Below are 22,068 nucleotides of genomic sequence, written 5' to 3' on the forward strand. Positions count from 1 at the left end.
TCAGCATACAAAAGCATGCTCACTAAGTTTTAAAACTTTACTTTGCCTACAATATATCACTTGCTCTTATCTTACACAAACAGGTGAGGCTTACTTAATTTCTGTAATACAGCAGGAATACATACCCCACTGAAAACGAAGAGGCAGATGAAAGGCCCTGTATGATGAAAAGAGCAAGGCATCAGGTTTCTTGAAAAGGATCAACATTTGAGAACATGTTAGTGACTAAGAACACGCTCGCTTAGGTAATGAAAGAATAAAAGAGTCCCTAAGAACCAAGAACCAAGCAGCATCTCAGTCAGCACCCAATTTTAAATTTGAGCTTAAGAATTGTGCCGAAGTTTCAGGAACAGTTTAATTATAGCATTCTTTACACTTCCTTTCATTTTTTCTAAATTTCCAGAAATGCTTAGCCCTTATTTATATATGACAGAGAAGAACGGTTTCCATAGCAAACCAGAGTAATTAATTCTATGTGTGCAAATGGACACAGGGATGAGCACATGAACACACATCTCCCAGGCAGTGGCAATGTCCTTAATGGAAGCAGCTGAACTTGTTCTTCTAACTGGTAATGAAATCCTGTGGTCACAGCTCCCAGGTATAAAGGGTATTACCAAGATTTTTGAAATTAGTGTAAATGTTCGTCTTCTACAAACCTCAATCTATTGTTTCTATAAAACAGACTGTAAGAAAATATTACTTCTGCCATACAGAGTAGTGTCATGTCTTTCAGGGTGAAAAATCTTGAAAAAAGGCAGAAAAGAAAACAAGAACTTTCCTCCACTTTTCATGTCACTAAAAGCATTTGATATTCAAGTGTTCTCCACTGCTGTTTGACAAGAGTAATCCTTAAAAGGCACTTACTGAAGATGTGATCGAAGGCTGCAGCTGCTATTCTAAAAATTAACTGTGATTCTCCAAACAGTGACAAACTGAAAGCCCCATAGTTTCTGTGACTGCATAGAAGTTTTTGGCAAACATTTAAGAAATGTGGTAATCACCACCTGAAACAATTAAAATATCACAGATGTGAGACTTTCAAGTGAGAATGATAACCACAGGATTAGAATTTATCTCCTTGGCAGTGAAACAGGGGGCAAGATCCAGCCCGCAGAGCTGAAAGGCCAAAGTACTTGGTTTACAGAATTTGTTTTTCTCTTCTTCTCCATCACAAGACTGTATCATTAATGAACTCCTTCAACACAGCAAATCTGCACTGGCCACCCAGCACACTAAATCCTCCCCAGCCACCTCCACGTGAACTCAACAGTGACAGGTTGCTGCCTTTTTCAGAGCTATGAAAAGAGGAGATACTAAAACTTGCCATAAAGACAACATACTTGGGCCACACTACAGAACCAGTTGATATGAATTGCAGTTTTCACCATATGACTGCTGTAATGCTTCTCTGGGTGAAGTTTCAGGGAACTCTGTGTACAAGGGTGGTGGTGGGGGAACCAGTCTTCTTGCCTCTCTCCACGGTCCCAATCATACATGAGCTGCGGAGCAGACACAAGAGCTCATCCAGTGAACTTCTCCTAGTGCTGGAAGCTGAAAAGTGCAGTGGCACTTTGTCCCTCCTTCCTCCCTACTTTCCATCGGAGGGGACAGCCCCATTTCTCAACACAATCCCTCATTTTCCCCACTCTGACTTACAGCCCACAGCATCTCTGCTCTGGCAGCCTTCAGAGGTGCTTTAAGAAGGGGGAGAGTCGAAAGCAGAGCACGCCTTCCGCCCTCCTTTTCCTGCTGCCAGGAAAAGAGGCTACGAAGGAAGCAATGCTCAAGCTCTGGGCTGTTTGCATCTATCGAACACAAAACTGGAAGACCTAAAAATAAATAAAACTGGTGCAATAGTTAAATCATTGAGAATATTTAGATATTCAAGTCTTATCTGATAGAAAAACATAAGAAAGGAGACAGAAATCAGCATATGAAGGATCCAAGATGCTAAATGTATAATTTAGGAAAGGAATAAAGTCCGTATGGACATGATTGGCTTCTAGTTAGAATTCAGAAGCTGAATGAAGGCTCTCAAAAAATGGCAGAACAAAGCTCAGGGGCCAGAAGCCAAGAAAATAAACTGATTAACCAGAGAGATTTTATTTATTTATTTTAAATCATGAACCCACTGCTCTGGAGAGTGCCTAACACAGGTATTTATGACCATTTTAACAAAATAAAGCAGAGGTTAAATGAGAAACTCCCTCTGCTGGGTTTTCTAACAACCAAACCATTTTTTCCAGCAACACATTTGCCTGTGAGGAGCTAAGTTGCCATATACTCCTATACCTTCATGATATGTGTGTGGTGGGTTTGGGTGGTTGTTTAGGTTTTTTTTTGATTTGGGTTTTTTTAGGTTTTGGGGATTTTTTTAAGAGCTAAACTACATGACCATACAGTTAACGCAGGGGAGCTGAAAAAACTGATTTCAATGGATGCAACTCCCAAGCAACTTCAGTGGGTCTCAAAATCTTTTGGACTCAAGCATTAAACAAAGCTGAACAGTTAACTGAATGCACATAAGCAAACAAACAAATCACTAAGTTCCTAGTTAAATGGGGGCAGTTTTTTCTTTGGAAAGGTTTATGGACTGCTTAAACTAATAATCAGTTTCCCTTCCACATAGCAACAATTTATTTCTTTCCCTGATGTGCAGGCTCTGCTTAGCAAAGAGAACATCTTCTCAAAAGCAATGGGAGAAGAGCTGCAGGCAGCAAAACTCCTGAGTCAAAAAGAGAAGCAAAGCTTACAAAGACCACGAGTTTAACTTCTCGTGTGATGGCTTTTCTCTACCTCCCTTGAGAAGCAGGTAAATTTAAGACGGTGCCATAAATTTCTTAGAGGTAAAAAATGGAATTGTTTCATTTTTGTTACCGCAGCTAATTTACAATGGAAACACTGGGCCTAAACTGAGATTTACAAGCCAGGAAGAGGATGCCACAAGAGCTAAAAACCCTCACCAACGCAAAACGAAGAGTAAGATTTTTTACAATAATTTAAAGAATTAAAGAAGGCAATGATAGTCCTAAATATCCCAAAAACATTTTTAAACAGTAACTATAAAGGTCTTGAGCTCAGCTGCAAAGCAAATCCGAAAATTTCGTGGCTTGAGAAAGAACAACAAGACTTCTCTGCTCTTTTTACTGCTTGATACAAGAGCTATAAACCGCAGGGAAGTTCAGTGTAGAAATGTGAAGCTGTCTCCCTCCTTCTTGCTGGAAGGCTTGCAGATTTATTCTCCCTCAGTTGAAGAACGTATCAAATCTTGCATCTTCCATGCAGGCAAAGTGAAGTTTAACAGACTACATAAAACTTATTTCCCATTTCAGTTGGTCATGTTGTTACTGTCTAGTGGTGGTGTACTTTCAGTCAGGCTCTGAGAGGAAGTATAGTGGACAAAACTTATGTGTACAAAATGGAAAATAATTTTGTTGTGACATATAAACAGAAACGCTAAAACAACCCCCTCCCAAACTATTTTCTTTTGTAAGATCCCCTTAGCCAGCCTGTTCTGAAATACAGCAATTATGGGCTCCTTTTAATGGTCTGTTTTTTACTGTTATTCAGCTGCACATACTTAAGAACTGTGCTATGGACTTAAAAAAACCCAAACCTTTCCAGACAGATTTATTTACACTGCAAGTTGTTACCCAAATGTCTGAACTTAATTTAGCCAACACTATCTTAATTTTAGTGAACTGGGAGGCTGAAGTCTTTATGGTCATAATTACTTTTGTCCCCAAGAGGATGACTTCATTTATTGCCCAAGACAAAGTACTCTCTAAGTGACAGTGATCCAGGGTTTTCTTTGTCTTGATGCACACTTGTGGCTTAGTAACTGTGCATCACCCACACTGTCTGATTAATCTGAAGAGGTAGAGCCTGTGAGCACAGGCTCTCTAATAAGCAGAGGATCTTAAAACCCACTTGGAGGACTGTTCAGGTTTTCCTTCCTCCCTTTCCAGGATTTGTTAACTCTCAGCTAAATCAGGTAAGAGTTTTGGCCTTCCAACCAAGCCGCTATTCACCTCCTCCTCCTCTAGAGATGCCTATACTTCTTGAACACAGCTAGGCACAGCCGTATTACCCACCCACATGATTACCATAGCTAATAACTGCTCTTGTGCTTTGCTGCCTAAATCCTATATATATATTCTTAATGCACAACATAGGAGAGTAACCCCCTCAGCTGACTAACGTTCAACACTATCTCATGGAAAAAGCTGTGCTACGAGCCTTATTTTCCTTATAAGCATAACTTAGTAGCATGCTGTGTAATCACATAAAGGGGATCAATGCATATGGTACAGTGCAGGTTCGCTCAAAACTTGTTAGATCAACCAGTTCACCCAGCACCACATCCTAAATCAGTTTTAATGAACACAAAGGCACAGCTATACCTAATGCAAACCTGCACCTATTCTGAAACCAACTATTACATATTTTTCAGCTGAAGACAGACATCAAATGATTAAGGTATACGGTGGTATTAATACGGGTTCAAATAGTAGTTTGTGTATTTGTGTCCATCAGCCTTTGAAACTGGAACTTTTTCTAAGGGATTACAAATTCTTTCAGTAGTTTTAACTGAATACCATATACCACATCCTTTTTCTTCTCCCCTCCACGCAGCACTACTGAATAGAAGAGGTCAGCATGTTACAAATCCCACATTGCAGATTGTGTGCAGGATTCAGAGAGCCTAAGACCAAAGGCAAAGGAGAAAAGACATAATGATCTTCTTACCACTATATGTCACTATAGGCAGCCATTTTTGTGACCTTTTTCCCCTTACAAAATATAGCATATAAAAGAAGAAAGTAAGAAAAACTGGATTAGTTGAATTCAAGCAAAGTCTACCTTCTCATTAAACATTATACCAAATCCACAATCTTTAAAATGGTTTGCCTGACATATACCTTACAGTCAAGACCACATTCAGAAAGCACAAAATGTTGCTGCCACCTCCACATCCAGAACACACAAACTAAGAAAACAGAAAGGAAAATATGCAGAGACCATTGGCAAGGGAACTTGAGCTACTGGTAAATAACTTTCCTTTCATGATGCATTCTGGATGGATGAAAATTGCTGTATACATAATTTCCACATTTAAACAGTAATGCTGCTGGCTAAGTATACAAAAGCAGAAAACTGAAAAGTAAAGAGTTACATTAGGGTAATTCTGTTCATACACCATTCAAAATTATTTCACTACCACATTACAGTGACTCTCCTAGCCTCAACATCACAGATCAAGTGTATACAGTATCTTGTAAATGATCCCAGTTCACTTTTAGCCTAAGCTGAGGTCTCAATTTTCACATCTACCTCAAGTGTCTAACACATGCAGTATTTCTCTCTTGCACAGCCTGCTCCCTTTAAGTTGCTGCAGCAAGTGCTTTTTAGATCTGCCAGCAATACATTGATGCAAGTGGTCTACTCCTCCCTATCCTTCTTTGGTCAGGGTAATAAAAAACTTTGTTCCCTTACCTCTCCCTAGCTTTATTTTGCATGCAAGTGTTTCTGCTTTTGCATCGAACAGCTCCAGAACTCAACTTTAATACATGGAAAACAGAAGATCTTTAAATACTTTAAATACTTTAAAATGCTGAATTTTGTGGTTTGACCTCAGCAGCATCCTCTTAAATGAAAGTAAGGAAGCTGATCAAAATCTGAGTTTAATTTTACTAAGATTCTGCACTCAAAGTACTGGGATTTTCTGCTGGCTCATGTTGACTCAACTAACCTCAATGTTTCTAATTGCAACTTACTAAACTGTGGCTCCACAGATCAAAACCAGAATTACTATTTAAGATTAAAACAAAGCCTTTTTTTTTTTAAATATAAAAAGGTTTCAATAGATCCCTCCAAAACTTAAAGCACTTACAGAATACAAAGTAAGTTTGGAAAATGTGTAACTATTGTTCTAAGAGTTAACTGAAAAAAATGCAGCAACTAACTGTCATTGCAAGGCTAAGGAAACTATTGCAACAGAGAAAACATATCCAGCTCAACTTCCTCTACAGTTTATTTGTGTAAAGCATTCTCTGAGTTGTACTTCCTCGCTGGCAGGGGAGGCAGAACATCACTTTATATCCAAACAGTCACAACTGGCTGTAGTATAAAGAGAAGGAATGAAAAAATACTTAAGTCTTAAAACTTGCTTTACAATCTAACCAAACTACTGTATGACTTCATGACAGATCACCAAAGAATTTCCATTGTAACTTGGCTTTATCTTCTGTTAAGGCAGGCTGGGGGAGAGGGGAAAAAAAAAAAAAATTACAGAACCTCTGAAGGTTCTGCTTTTATGAACACCTACATTCGGAAGTGTTTTCTATTGAAACTCCATCATAAAATTACAGAAAATTTGTAAGTAAAAATAAATGTTTGAAACCTTCAGACTATCCGTTAATAGCACGATTAATTAGACAAATAGATGATTTACTAGAATCATCTCCCCACCCCATTTCTTTGTCAGATTCTGGACAGTCTTTCAAGTGGCAACAGGAACAATTTAGATTAATTGCACTAATGACCTCAGTACTCTCCAATTTTATGGGTGAGTGACCAACGGAACAGGTAACAATAGATTTGTGCTTTCAACTTGAGAAATGGACCCACACATTCCAGTGATGATGAGCAAGGTTTAGCACAGGCACAAAAATCCACCTGCAGGTTCACTTGCAAGCCTTTTTTTGGCTCGTGAAGCCACTTCAAAATTTGGTGTCTTAGTCATTGCACAAAACAGCAAGCAGGAAGTGTCAGGAGCTGAGGCTCACACCTTTTAACGTGACATGAAATCAGCGCTAAGTCCCAAAAGCTCAATTCCATTTGCTGATGCTTGCAAAGCTCTGGCTGGCACAACATTCTTCTGAAAAGCCATTTCACCTGTCACTGGCAGGAAACGGAAAGAGGCAGGGCTGTCACCAAGCCTACGCAAGGTCTTGGAAAAAGGACTTACCTCATTTCCTTTTATTGCCAGAGAAGATCCAAACTTTTCACACAGGTTACCACTAACACCCTTTATTGCTGGTGTTGCTGTACACTTCAAAAAGACAGAGCATACTCTAAACTACTTACATGGGATGACATGATTAAAAAGAAGCATCGAAGAGAATTTTAAACTCAAATTGCTATTCTGAATTTTACAGAAGTAATATTAAATACTTAGTAAAAAATTATCTATGTATGAACAGGCACAGATCTCAAAGATGACTGGTGAAAAGACTTAGCAAGGTATTAATTAGGAATTAATACATACTTAGCAACTAAGGCAGAAAACCTAGGGGGTGGGATAAGAAATAAACCTATCTACTTCACCCTCCCCAAAACTCCTAATTAGAAATAGCAGCAGCTATAAGAAATCATCAGTCCTGTACTTGTGATGTTGCTATGATGTCGAGCTTCCCACAATTAATGTATTCAGAGACTTATTTTTAAATAACTTTTAAATGGTTAACTTCCCAGGAGCTGGAATACCAGGGACAGAACTCCATAGGTCATATTTTATCATGCTCTCTGCTCTAAGCAAATGAGTACAGCTGTTTACAAATCAATTCATCATTTTTAATCAGATTTTGAAAACATGATAGAGAATGGTGATGAAAAATTTTGGGAACCAGTAATCTCAGCTTCCAGTTACACCACTATTTTACAAAAAGGCAACATCAGAGCGCCCCCCCAAAAGGCAGTAAACTATGAAGCAAAGGAAGAACTATCACAGGCTCTGAAATGTTTATGATGGCTTATTCCTTTGATCAGTTTATGTAAAGGACCACATATAATCTTCAAAACAAATGCATACAAGTTCCAGCATACCCCACTCATTTTCCTGCAGGAAGTAACAGTGCAAAAGATACAAGATGCAAACACAGCATACTATTTCATACCAGCTCTTCTCACCTACCAAATTAAATCTCTCCCACAAGACAAACAAGGACTATTCAAACATTTGTGGCACACAGAAGCAGGAACCAGGAAGAGCTGTATGCACAAGAGCAGAACAAGACTGAACAAAATCAAGAACACCCTTACCTGAATTGAAGGTGCTGGCTCTTGAGATTGCTTACTGGTAGTTCCTTGGGAAGATGCTAAAGCAAAATTGTCAGTCTTGTGTAATACTGGACCATCAATCCCAGAAGATGCATCTGTCCTATGTGACTGCCACGTCTCTTTTCTGTGATGACATTCACCAGCTTGCTCATCTCCAAAGGCAGCCCAAGAACAGCTGTCTTTTTGTTCATCTTCAAAAGCATTCCAGTCTGTAGCCTGGTTACAACCTGCTGAACTGAAGTCTGCAAAGTCGTCAGAGTCTTGAAAAGCAACACTCTCATCTTGAGGTTTTGGCACTGAATCAAAGTCTCCAAATTCACTATCATCACCATTTTCTACCTCAGTAGTATGCTGGAAGTCTAAGCCAGAAGTTTTACTGGTAGTATCACATTCTAAAGTGTCAGCAGTCTGATTTGGTTCAGCTTGATCCAACCTTGCTGGCTGCTGAGAAACAGTACTTGTGTCCCTGAATTCACCAAATTCATCATTAATATGTGCAGGCTGTTCAGAAGGTCCTTCTAAATCTAGAGCACTTATCGATTCTTGAGCATTAATGAAGGTGGGAGACGCACTGCTGACTGAACCAAAATCACCAAAATCATCATCATGTGTGTCACTGCAAGCTACAGCTTCAGTACTACTTCCACCATTCTTAAGATCTTCAGAATCACCCAATTTTTCTCCTGCAAGATCACAGCTTAGGCTTTGGATCTTATCAGCCTTGATGTCCTCTGTTCCCAAAGAGTCATCAGGCCTAGTAAAATCTTTGCCATTCTCTATGCCATGCTGTCTTCTCCTCCCACTGCGTTCTCCATTTTCAGTAGTGCATATTGAACTTCCAGTTGTTCGAGATGTACTAGAAATTGCAAATTCATTATCTTCCAGTGCTGAGGGACCCTGTTCACAACTAATTTCTGAAATGCAAACCTCTTCTTCAATATGAGTTACTCTGTTTATTCTGTTGTTCTCCTGAATGCTCAGAGAGTCTCTTTCATTAAGAACACTGCATATTGTAGGTCCTGTTCCCTCCAAATGGATTGTTTTTTTGTTTGAGAATGCAGCAAAATCTGCAAAGTCTTCACCTGAGCTAGGCATTGAGTTCAAATTTTGCTCAGTACTACGGGTGCTAACAGTTTTCAGTCCCTTTGAGTCACCGATACCGTCTAGATCTTCTGTTCCCTGAGGATTTACAGGGTCCGATGCTGTAAATCCATTTGTTAGAATCTCTAGACATGGAAGTTTCTCACCATTACAAGCATCTATTTGCTCATCCTGGCTCTCAACTGCTGTACCAGTTCTAATGACACGAGAAGAAAAACCCTCCGATTTTCCAGTGTTGTCTCTTTGTTCCCCTCGTTTGTTTACATCTTCTAAAGCAGTACCTGAAGTTCTAAACTTAGATTTTTCTTTGCTGGTACTAGTTGCTGACATATCAGAAAGTTCCTTACTAAGAGTAGGAAGCTCTGCAATGCAGTCTTTATCTTTAACATTTTTAACAGATGTGAAAGTTGCAATGCTAGCTACATTGTCAGAATAATCATGAAGTGGGATGAAATGATTTGTGGGTATAAACTCTTCTTTTGGATGACCGTAGTCTGGTGTATCAAAATCAGCAAAAGCTACACCAGCAGTGCTTACACCAGAAAATCCTCCAAATTCTCCAAATTCATCTTCATCATCATCATCGGCTCCATTGTCTAGCGGTGGAGGGGATGAGGAGTACATTCGAATAATATCTGGTTCCATTGTTTAGTTCCACTTCAAAGTTAATGTATTTCTATAATAGAGACAAAAATAAATATATTAGAATTTGGCTAGCTTTTGTCATCTCATATTTTTTATTTTTACTGTTTCACCTTTTTTTTTTTTCTAAAGTGTGCGTATAGCTCAATGTCCATATTAGATATGAGAACATTCCCCAAACCCATTTTCTAACCAATTCTTTTGTTTTAGAAGTCACAGAGAATCTACTGGGGACAGTTCAAGTCTCTTGTAAACTGCTACATGATCATATTCTCAGCAGACAGTGCTGACATGCCAGAACATGGAACACATTTGTCTTGAGCTGTTGTGCAACACACTGACACAACTAAACTCAGTTTTAACCCATCAGTTCTCTACCTCCCGTCACCAGCAATTCATAAAACAGCCAGTGACCCTGGTCCATCTTTTGCCACACTCATTTGTGCGCTCAGCTGACTGCGTGACAGAAATTATGCCACTTGATGGACTATGTCACAACAGTCATGTACGTAAGGCACCTTCAGTAGCACCAAAGACTTCGAAAGATGTTTCCATAAGCTTTGAAACTGTGAAGGAGTGGAGGAAAGAACTGCTGCTATAATCGCTAGCTATGATCTGCTGCCCTACTCTTTAGGTTTCTTTCTACCAATTCATGGGTTTCTGTTAGGTCTCCCTGTTCTTTGGATTTCATAACTGTGAGCCAACACGCTGTCTCCACAGCTGCTGCCGCCAGCCTGCTTTTGTCTTACGAACCGCCAGTTGGGAAATGCCATTATGAGCGCCAGCAAAGCCTAGAGCAAAACAAACTTCTTCATCAAAGCTTATTCTCAAAAGCAGAACAGAGCAAGATTATCCATAAAATATTTAAACGCAAATCACTAAATCGGGGGGGGGGGGGGGGGCGGGAAGAAGAAAGCATTCCCATGGCCTAGATAGAAACAGATTAAGGACTCCACCTTAACATTGCAAACCATTACAGTAACAATCAAGGTATGGATGGAAAATTTTCTTTCCTAAAGAGTGATCTTGATCTTTTTTCAATATTGTGTGTAATTAATGAGACAATAACTACTACTATTTATAGATTCACAGTTGTACACATCACTTAACTAGTTCATACCTTAGAGTCTTTAAAGGGAGAACTATGAGCAAGGTCTTTCCATTTCAAATTACACTTCTCATGAATAAACTGTAACAACATACTAAGCATTATCTACAGAAGAAAAGTGGAAACAACGTATACATATTAGCAAATATTTGAATTTCTAACCACCAGAATAAGCGCAGACTTTACTAGTTCTGAAACACAGATAAAACACGATCCTTAACTCCAACGTCTTTAGCAAACGACTTTGTACATGCACCTAAACAGCAGCACACAAAAGGTATAACAACAACAAATGAAGCTCTGCAGTTCTTTTCAAGCACAACATACCACAGCACTTGAGCCGAACAACTCTTGGTATTTGCCAGGAAAGTCTGGCATCTTTAAGGTGACTAACATACCTACCATTTTTTTTTTAAAGGGTATTTTGCAGTTATAGAAAAACATCATGCTTATCAGATGCAACCATGAAGTAATTTGTAACATCACATGCAAACTGAAGAAGACTGCAGAGGAATTTTGTTTAGAATAAAGAATAAGTTGTCAACAAGCTCCCACATAGGCTTACTCAGCACCAGCTGCTTAACAAGGTATTTGAGAGAAGAGCTTCACTGTCTTATCTCAGAGGCCTCATCTCTCCAGAGCACTCTCCCTTTCACATCAAGGTCTAGCAATTGCTGTTTATGTCATACATGAATGTAAAGATCCTTTCCAAGATTTCTGTAGAGTGTGACTTTGTGTTCACACAGAGATTACTCCAACCTGTTTAGTTTCCAAGCTTCTGAGTTTTCAATCCACTAAACAGATAATAGCATTTCTTCTTTGTAACTATCAGAGCAGCCATTCCTTCTTTATATCCAAATTTCCAAGATCTACTGCAGTCAACCATCAACACTAAGATTAAACATCCAGTATATCCAGACTACAATTGCTTTCTGAATGTTTTACTGCAGAGGAAGATCCATATGCTGTACACAAAGATATGCCCTGGTAGGTGGAAGTGCTGGTTTTGCTCTTTTGTAGAAAAAAGACCGGTTAGGTAGATATTGGTATATATTAGCTGTGTTCATCTCAAGGTACCTTATCTTGGGGATAGCACTATTTAAAGCTATAGGGGAGCTGGTTAAACAGTGAACGGCATTGTATCTGGAATTCATGACTCCTAGGGTCATGAATCAGTAGCTCTTTAGTAACATGCTGACATTTAGGAGAAAGGACAGAGAAAACTGCATCAATCAGGATGGGACTCACTCCCCTCCTCTAATTGTTGGAAAAAGGAAAGGATTTCTTGGTTTGTTTTGTTGTTTTTTTTTTTTTAATAAAAAAAGGAGTGGATTTACAAATCATCCCTTGTAACTAAATTTGAGTTCACAAGTCTCCAGTTGAATCTCAGTAGACAATAGCATAAGTTTATTATTAAACGTCCTGAAATTTAACAAGAGTTGTTACACCTATTTCGAAAATTCAGTTAACACAATATTTATCATCTCACCCCATGTGACAAAAGCTGAAGAGACTAAAGGCAAGAAGCTAGTTCTTGAAACAAACAAAAAACTCAACACTATTTCAAGGACAGCACTGACTGGATATAAACCTTCCTCATCCCAGAAGAAAAAGGAGCTTGAACAGAAACAATGAAATGGCTGGAAAGAAGGAAGGTGAAAACAAGAGTCCTACAAAAACCACCCCTAATCAGCTTCTGGGGAATAATACTGGAGGGTGGGATAAGCAGCTCCTTGACCAAGACCAAGTACTATGATTGAAGCCACTGCAACCTCAACAGTAATTTTATCATATCATTAGATGTTTTATTCTTTATTAGGCAGACACGTACAAGCCCTCCAAAACACAACTCTAAAGCCATTTAGAAAGAAAGGATTTTAAAAACAGAAAATGACAGTTCTACAGCATGTTGATGTACATTGGAAAGAAAAAGCCATATAACTAAACCCATAGAAATTTGAAGCAGAAACCCAAATAAAATCCCTAAATATTTCAATTACTCTCAAACAGGTAGTCTATAAAACATTACATGCTTAAGAAAATCAAATGCTTGTGTGCTGGCACAAGTTAAAGCTAGGAAGCTAATACATTTGATTTTGAAACCAAGATTTCTGAAGTCCACAAGACCCAGTCTTGAAGCTTTCAGTGCAGTATGAGTAATAAAGATCCAAGTTTAACACTGAAGTATTATATATATATATATAAAATACAGATACATATCAGATTTTTCTTCTTTTGAAACAGGTTTAGAATAATCAAGTCATGCAAGCAATTATATTCAAGTAAAAAAAGAGATTAAATCTAGGTAGACCAGCCTCCCCTCTCCCAGAAACCTTATTTTTATCGATGAGAAGTCATGAGAAGGGGAGGAAAAAGCAGAAGGCAGAAGCAACCTCAAATTTGTTTCCAATTGGCAAATATATAAACTTACAGCCCTGTACATAGACAAGTGACATCAAAGTATAGTTTTGCTGGTTCAGTAATAAAACAAATCCAGATTGTACTCCTACAGCCTAAAGTTTTGTAAAATCTTGGAAAATACTTTGATCAGCTGCAACTCTTTTGCTTGGCTAAGTAAGCACTGCCAGCTCAGTGGCCTACTTAGATTACTGTAGCTTTATGGATAGGAATTAGATGCAGGAGGATGCTGATGAGCCTCCTAATTTATGCATTATATAGGCCAGTATTACTTAAACCAAACCCAATTAAAAAATTGCAGTCATCACGATTCAGACTATACAACAAAAAGTTTAATTTTTTTTTAGTGTATCTCAAAGACATATCCTAACACTATGAATCAGAGGCCTTGAAAAAAACTTCTGAACTTTCCCATTAAAAAGAAAATTTGTCTGTATGTTTCGCCAAAAGCATGTGTGTTTTGTTTTATTTTTAAGTTTTTTCAGATTTATAGGCTTGTATAAGTTGGTTTTCACTTATTTGAAATACCACATTCAGCTCTGTATTAGTAACTGCTCCACCACTTGACATCAGAAGATCTCATGTAAGAAATGCCGACATAAATTAACTCTTAACCTACACTGGATGTATACCCATATATTATCCATCATAACAACTCTACCCATTTTTTTGTTGACCATTTACTGTATTATTATCTTAACCTCAGCTAAAAATAAATCGTAATAGAGTTGAGAAAATCCTTAGAGGCCAGGATGATCTAAAAAACCCCCAAGATACAGCATTCAGAAAACAAACTGAATAATGTGAGCGCAGCAAGCATGACAGTCAAAGGGAATTCACCTACAATACTCCTTTTCTTTCCAGTTAACATAAAAAAATGGAGGCAAGGAACAAGAAAAGCAGGGACAAGTACAGGACAAAGATAACATGAAGAGGCTGCATGGGGGCTGAAGCAGACTGCCAAAGCCCAATCAAACATGTAGGAAGATCTCTGACCATCTAAAGATTTTCCCTCCTGCAACTTCTGCCATAGAGAAGAAGAAAGTTCCTTCAACTTTTCATTTCAAAAGCACTTTTACAACATCACAGGGATCATTTACACAGCAGCAGTCCAGTAGGACAATACTCTGCTCCAGATATGTTTCAGTAACAGTTGCCAAAACAGGATCTGCAAGGAACATTAATTGTGCATTTAAAAATCTGATCATCGGTTTGATAGTCTACTATATGTTTAATTAGTTTAACCCATAAGAACCAACTGCATAATCAATTGTATGGACTTGTGTATAATTTTTTTTTTTAAAATGTCAGCTATTTCCAATGATGTTACAGCTGCATTTTAAAAGCTGAAGTTAAAGAGCTCCAAAATGTATGAATCTGTATTATATATGAGTGTAAGGTTGTTATGTTAACACAACTTAATTGTTGTTTACAGAACGCAAAAGAATACCATACTCAAAGCGTAACAGAAGGAAAAAAAGTCATACTTGTATTCCCCCTCCCCTTGACTAGTTAGTGATTTTTTTTTTTAAACAGGGCATAATCCCAATTCTCCTTGCAATATAAAAACAGCATGGGAATTTTTAGCCTTAATGTAGTTTTCTTCAGAAAGAATTTCATTATGATCCCCCTTCTTGACTTCCAAAAGCATTCCACCCGCCAACCATAAACTATTGAACCAAATTCGTTATCGTCCACTGGAACATTAACACGGTGAAAACCCACAGGTCTGACAGAACAACAACTTTATTCATTAATTGATTTAGTCAATCCCTGCTTTGTCTGGCAACTCAAATAGGGGCTAAGAGCTGGAACTGTGGCTTCATCTTTTGCAGTACTTTATACCCAACTCGGACATATTCTTGGTCAAGACATGAGGCTACATAATTCTGTAAACCTGGTATTTCAAGTGATTAACTCAAAACATGATTTACCTCAAGGTAGAATTTGAACAAATCTATGACCGATATGCAGATTATTCATCTTCCCCATATTTTTGAGGGAATTGGCTCCCAAATTTAAAAGTCAGCTATCAAGTTAACACGCACTTTTGCACTTATCTGTTCATTTAAACATTCTTGAAACATGCAAATTTTAAACAAATGGAAACCACCAATTTTTCAGCACACTATACAGTAAGGATTCTTCTTTGAAGGAAACTATAACAGTTTTTACTTGCACATAACAGAGTAGCTACTTCTACGATTTGTAATACGCAACAACCCAGGTTTCTGGCATCAGACCTTACACCCTGAAGTGAAGAATCTGACAGAGTTTAAGTGTTCATGTTTAGACTGCATTATTTTAGCCACAATCACAGATATACGTTGACAAGTGTCAGCAAGTTTTTCAGATCACAATAGTTTAATATTAGACTGATGATGGATTTCCATCAATTCCTCATGACATGCAGTTGTCCAACATTTTCCAGAAAAAAACCCTGTTAAAGAGTTGTGTTCTCTTTCACATGCCATTTACTGCAGTCTTTTACCTATTTTTTTTTTTAAAAAGCTGAAAACACTAGTTAACTTCTTGCTTCCATGTGTTTGTTTATATTCATACTTTCATATTCATTATGAAGGAATGTCACAAACAAATTTCAGTATCGTAAATAGAAGACCACTGTTAAAGTCATACTATAAATGTAATTTACCAATACACTTATGAGTACATATTGACATTTTACTTTAAAGAAAAAAAACTTGCTGATTAATTTGGTAAGATTCAATTCTGTTACTGCAGCTCTTAGTCTAAACCTTTTTTCTAAGGTCACAAGAATTTAAGAATGTAGCTCAGGTTAATTTAAAACACTCAAAAGAAGAGAGAAAACATAAATCAGTAATGCTGGAAAAGATAAGAGCAGTAGTTGACTAAGTTTTGATAAGGGCAAGGATTCAGAAAGACAAAATCTTTTTATCTCAAGTCACTAACTAGGTTTCTAAAACATTTATTATCAAACCAGGGTACCTTATTATTTGCTTGCAGTAACTAGGGAACAGTATCTGCTTTCCTCATACACGGATCACATCCTTGTTCATTACCTTTTTGTAGAATAATAGTAACAGTCTAACAAAGACATGGCAGCAAAGAGAACAATGTAATTACAATACACAAAAGCAGGTATAAATAGTTCCTTCTCTGCATATCTTCTAAGGTAAAACTTGAAATAGCATGTTTGGCTCTTACATAAGACCTAAAAAACTGGGAGGCCACAAACAAAGAGTATCTCTAAAGAAATACTCAACGCATGTAAATTCAAAAGAAGAAACTCCTTGTACAGCAGAACGTTCCCTTTAACTTAAGACAAACATTAGCAAAGCAATGGATAACCCCTCAGCTGTGGATTATTCTGAAAGCAAAGCTGAGTTAAGGAACCTATCACTTAAAGCATAAAGAAAACAAAATAATCAGAAATGGCATGATCAAGATCTCCATGACAGAAACGACAATGTTACTGAAATGCCCTACGGTTGAAGCCTTGCAATTGCAAGGAGATGGATTCAAGTCATTAGCTGCTAGCATCTGATCTTTCCAAGAACATTTAACTCTTCTACTGCAAGGGAATTCCTCAAGCAGATACCAAAAATACCGCAGTAAAGACCAGATTTAGACTTCTCATTATAGCAAAACGTTGGCTTCCAGTAGGAAAAGCTGACCTCTTCTGTTATAACTTTGCCTTGTCATTGGCTTATGAACAATGGAAAATGGATTTACAATCTTTCTGCATCTGAGAACTTATTTCTAGAAGGGCTGTTGTAAATGAGGAGAGCTTGTCTGTTAAAATAGCATTTCTACAACCCAAATCCACTCTCAAGAGAGTCACTGTCCAAGCTGAAGTCAATACGTTCTTAAATTGGTTTAATAAGCTTACTTTTGTTTTTGGAATAAGTTACAAGCAAACAAAATATAGCAAGAAAATGTTTACTTCATAAAGCCCCCAAGAAATCAATGTTTTCGATTTTGAATCTAATGCTCTTACAGCCAGAAGATCCATTACCCAAAGCAGGAGTTTCAGAGCACTTTTTTTTTGCTTGGACATATACGAGTTGAGGAAAACAACGTTCTCCAGTTTCAATAAGACAAATGTGTCTAAGCCTTATTTCTCATTACCCGACATTTGGAATCAAGCACTACGACTGTACATTACTGTGGTTTCAACAAACACTGAATATGCTAGACACCTTCTATTAGAAGGTGTTGCATGTAAAATGAACATTAAAGTAACAAAACTCAGGAGACTGCCATCAGGATTCAGGCACTTATCTCAGGCAGCTCATTCTTCCTGTCCTCCTGCCATTCCCAGGCCAGCAGTAAACACCAGGCATCCTCAGACAATCCAGCCTATACAAGATTCAAACCTCTGAGAGTGCTCCTCTTCCTCTCATCACTGACAACACAGGAAGACTAAAGTTAGGTGGCACAAATGTGAAATTTAAACAGATCTGGGATTTAGATATCTTCCTTTAAATCTTACTTGTTAGATTATACAAAGAAGCAATCAAACACATACTTTCAGTAGTTGTGCTGTTTCACTTTTCCCTATTTAATTTTGGCTTAGCTGTGGAATCAGAGGAAAATTTGAAAAATATGAATCTAAATGTTGTGTTAGTTCATGAAACTCTTTTTTTAACCAAGAACAGCATCACTTCCCCAAAACCAAAAGACCAGATTATTTATAAAGTTACTATATGCAAAAAAATGTAATGTTTCAACTCAAAATCTACTGACTTGCTTTAACAGCTGCAGATAAAGACACTGTACCTAAATCTGTAAACAGACAGTGGGGAAAATGTTGTAAGAACAAGCATTTTTTAAATTCATATAGGCAAACACAACTGGCTGGGAAAGTCAATCAGGTTTAAAATCTGGCTCCATGGGAACACAATATTTGTGTCCAATGTACAGCACACAATCCATACAATGTGTAAAGACAGATGTCGTAAGTGACACATAACTGGGATGTTTTCATTCTTACCACTTCTTAAATTCCTTTCAAAACAGTGTTCAACTCAGTGAGAAAATCTATTTCTGGATGTTACCCTCAAACATGTTAGCTGGGAACCTTTTCTAAATTAAAACAAAAAGATGCTGGATTAGAAAGTATTAGAACTAGATTACCTAAGGTCAACTGTTCTCAGAGATTTATTTACAGAGCAGTATGTTCTCCATCACATATAAACCCTTCAAACTTCACACAGACTACAGTAAAGAGCAGATTACAGCTGCCCAGAGGTGCACTCTTACATGAAAGGTTCTCCCACAGCCTGGCAGAGGAAATACAGCTGCACAGGGAGAACACCCATAGGTCTTCCTTCCATTACTGCAAACTTTTGCTTGTATTTAAGTGAACAAATATTTTCTTCAACATGCAGAGAACAAGTAGGTGAGAAAAAGCAAAAAAAACCAAACCTGACTGAAGCAAGTTGAACATACATAGCAAGAACAGGCTTACATTATTCATCAATTAACCCACCTACAGACATTATCTCATATTAAAAACACAATACAGGAGGGACACCTAATACTCCAAAGAATAAAATCTATTTTTCATCACTTTTCAATAAACACATGAACTTCAAGTTTCACATTTCCTTCCCCCAGTATCTACTTTCAAACGTACTAAAGCAAAGACAAGATTTGCCCTTCCTTGTGGTTCCTCCAAAACAGGACTCTTGGATTTCAAAAACCCAAATTATTTGCCTTATAGAAGCAGGCTCATTACATCACCTTGCAACTGGTACCAATATGGAAACATTCCTTGCAGTATCAATCCAAAACTTTAATTGCTAAAGACATTAGCATGGAAGAAAGTCTACTGGAAATGAGACTGTCAGTTTTCAAACAAGGCACATTTCAAGGCCTTTTTTTGTGTGCACAGGAGCGGCTTACAAAGTGTGTTTTCTGCACAAAGGAAAAATAAAATCAACAGACAAAACTTCTGAAATCTAGCAATGAGTAGGATCTAAGACACTTCTCTTAAGAGGACTATCCAGAAAAGTTATGAGTATTTTCAATCCCCATGAAAGGATTAGCACGTCATTGCACTGAAATGTTCACAAAGACATAGTTTAAGTTGTCGAACAGTACAATAGCACAGAAAGGAATGAACATTTTGTCAAAAAAGATCATGAATATCTGAAAGAAGATTATGCCACTAAGTATAGTGAAAACAACCAGATCCAGCATCAGTTTCTTTACTGCTGGGTTTCCAACTGATACCACTACATAGCTGCAAGGAGAGCTCTATGAATATTTCAAGAGGAAAGGGCAGAGAGTTGACTGCAGTCCATCTAAGCTGCTCTATCACTTCCACTGTGAAAGACAAGTCTTTTCAAAGTACTGAAAGTTTCAGAGTATTATTTTATGTAATTAGGATGTTAAAATGCTTGCATTAACTTAGTAAGTTACTAAAGCAATTTTTAAGTATAAACAGAAGATCACACGCTGGCTCCATCAACAGAAATGTAACACAAATATGATTCACTGTGTATAACTGAATTTTACAGACTATTAAATCCTTTGCTAAATGAAACCATGATCTGAGCAAAAATAAAACAAAAATAAAATAATAATAAAAAAACAATTGGACAGCATGCACTGATCTATTGAGGCCAAGATCCTTCAACTGCTTACTTATAAACAAATTAAGGAAGGAAAAAGAAGAGGTCATACTTTCACATGACCTTAAAAGGTCATACGTGTACTTTATGCAAACATCATGTGGAATGGAAACACCATAGCCACATTAGCTTTTCTGAAGTCCCTTTACTATACAGTTAATTCATATTTTTAAGTTTAAATTCTCATATCCTCAAATTTCTGCTATTTATTTTCACTGATATGAAAGGAACTTTTAAAAGAAAACAACAACCAAACCCAAAACCAACCAAACAACCCCTCAGCAGCCACAGGTACTTCACTTCTTCCCCAGGCTCTCCCAATTAATGTTATACTCCTCCAGGTACAGCTGCAACTTCAGAAAGGGGAACCGCTACCTACGCATTAGCTGTACGAGCATGCATACAAACTTCTGTGTGCACTGACAATACAACCTAACATTTTTATGCTTAAAGTAGGCTAATTGGTTTTCCAAGTCTAGTTCATATGTCCAGAGAATAAAACAAGGAGGAAATACTTTTAATTTTGTTTAACCTCCAAGGACCAGCCCAGTTAAAAACCAGCACCCATGAAACTCACTTTACCATGAACTCAACAGCTGAAGAAATCAGTTCTAATGAAGCACATCATGCTGTAAACCATGCATGAAAACAAAACTTATACGACCAACGCAGTACAGCTCTTGTCAACGATGCTTCTCCTACTCACTCCTTTCATTTACGAATAGATGTTTGCTTTAAAAGGAGCGTCAAACTTCAGAAGGTTTCAATTTCTGTGCTGAAGCTGGAAGGACGGGCTGTCACCATCAAGAAGCCAACTTACTGACCCTTTGAAGGAATCCCAAGGCTTAATCCTTGGTTTAAGGAATTGTCTTCTCTAAGGAAAAAGAATATTTTGGTTCATCAGGTAGCCACTTATAATAGCAAACTGAACTGTCAGAGCCTAATAAGCATTTCAGCAATTTTGTCCCATTTTAGAATGGCATTAGTTCTAAAAAAAAAAAAAATAAAATCATAACTCTGCTTCAGCATCTCATCTTCAGATGCATTTAGCAACTGACACACTTTCCACGCCTTAAAAAAGAAAGCTTATCAGGAAAAACCAAACACGCAGGACAACTTAACTTCTTGTACCACACCACTGAGCTCTGTCTTCCAGCTGCGGCCCCGCTGAACCCCACAAAAACGCGGGACACTCACCCCAGGCCGGCTGCCACCCCTCCCAGAGCCGCTACGGGAAACCGCCCGCTGCGAAGAGCGGCACAACGCCGCTCGACCCCCGGGGCCCGCCGCCGAAGGACAAAGCCGCCCGGCTCCCAGGCCCATCCCCTCGCTCCAGCCGCGGCGGGACGAGCCGAGGGAGAGGCACCTCAGCGAGGGGGAGCGCTGCGGGGCTTCACCCTCCCGCCTGGCAGGGCGGCCCGGCCCCGCCGCCCTCTCCCGAAGGTGGAGGGCGGAGGACAGAGAGCGCGATGCCCTGACAGGCCCCGGCCGCTGCAGGCCCCCGGGTGAAGCCCCGGGGGGTCCCCGCCCGCCACCGCGGGGCAGGGGGTGCCCTTCCCCGGCCAGGCCCGGAGGAGACGAACCGCCCCCCCCGCTCGGCGGTAGCGGTGGCGCCGTCGTTTCTTACCTGCGGGCTGCGCGGGGGGCGGCGGGGCCCGGGCGGGCATGGCGGCGGGCGGGGAGGGGGAGGGAAGGGGAGAGGGAACAAGGCCGGTTATCTGAGGCCTCCCGCGGCAACCGCCATCGAGGGGGAACCCATGTCACGGCGACAGGAACCGCGTCGTCTGCGGCCCGGCCCACCTCCCAGCGGCCACCGCCTCCTGCCCCGCCACCGCCCACTTGGCCTCCCGGCAGGCACCGCACCACCGCCCCCGGAGCCGCGTCACTTCCAGCAACGGCCGGCGGGGCGGGCACGTAAATAAATAAATAAAGGAGCGACTAACGCCGCCGCTGCGGCGACACCTGCCCCCCACCGGGTAAGGTAGACGGTGGTTTAACCTCGCAGCCGCCATCTTAAGTGCTGGCAAGCCGCCTCCACCGCGGCAGGGCGGCCATCTTGGACGAGGGGTGAGGCGGTGCCGTGGGGGACGCCGCGGCCGCCATGTTGAGCTCGGG

At 39.3% G+C, this 22,068-nt stretch overlaps 1 protein-coding gene across 3 annotated transcripts in view; it reads right to left on the bottom strand.

The window, feature by feature from the left end:
* The window catches only part of AFTPH (aftiphilin), a 48,038-nt gene extending 26,314 nt beyond the window's left edge, over nt 1-21,724 (bottom strand). For all 3 annotated transcript variants that reach the window (XM_050893453.1, XM_050893451.1, XM_050893452.1), the window contains exons 1-2: nt 21,581-21,724; nt 8,047-9,841 (exon numbers count right to left, since the gene is read on the bottom strand). In XM_050893453.1, coding sequence (XP_050749410.1) covers nt 8,047-9,810 — 1,764 coding nt within the window. In that variant the 5' untranslated portion in view covers nt 9,811-9,841; nt 21,581-21,724. The remainder of the gene's footprint in view (nt 1-8,046; nt 9,842-21,580) is intronic.
* Between the last annotated feature and the right edge of the window lie 344 nt (nt 21,725-22,068).

The sequence above is a fragment of the Gymnogyps californianus genome, chromosome 3, assembly GCF_018139145.2.
Source record: "Gymnogyps californianus isolate 813 chromosome 3, ASM1813914v2, whole genome shotgun sequence".
NCBI classification, from domain to species: Eukaryota; Metazoa; Chordata; class Aves; order Accipitriformes; family Cathartidae; genus Gymnogyps; species Gymnogyps californianus.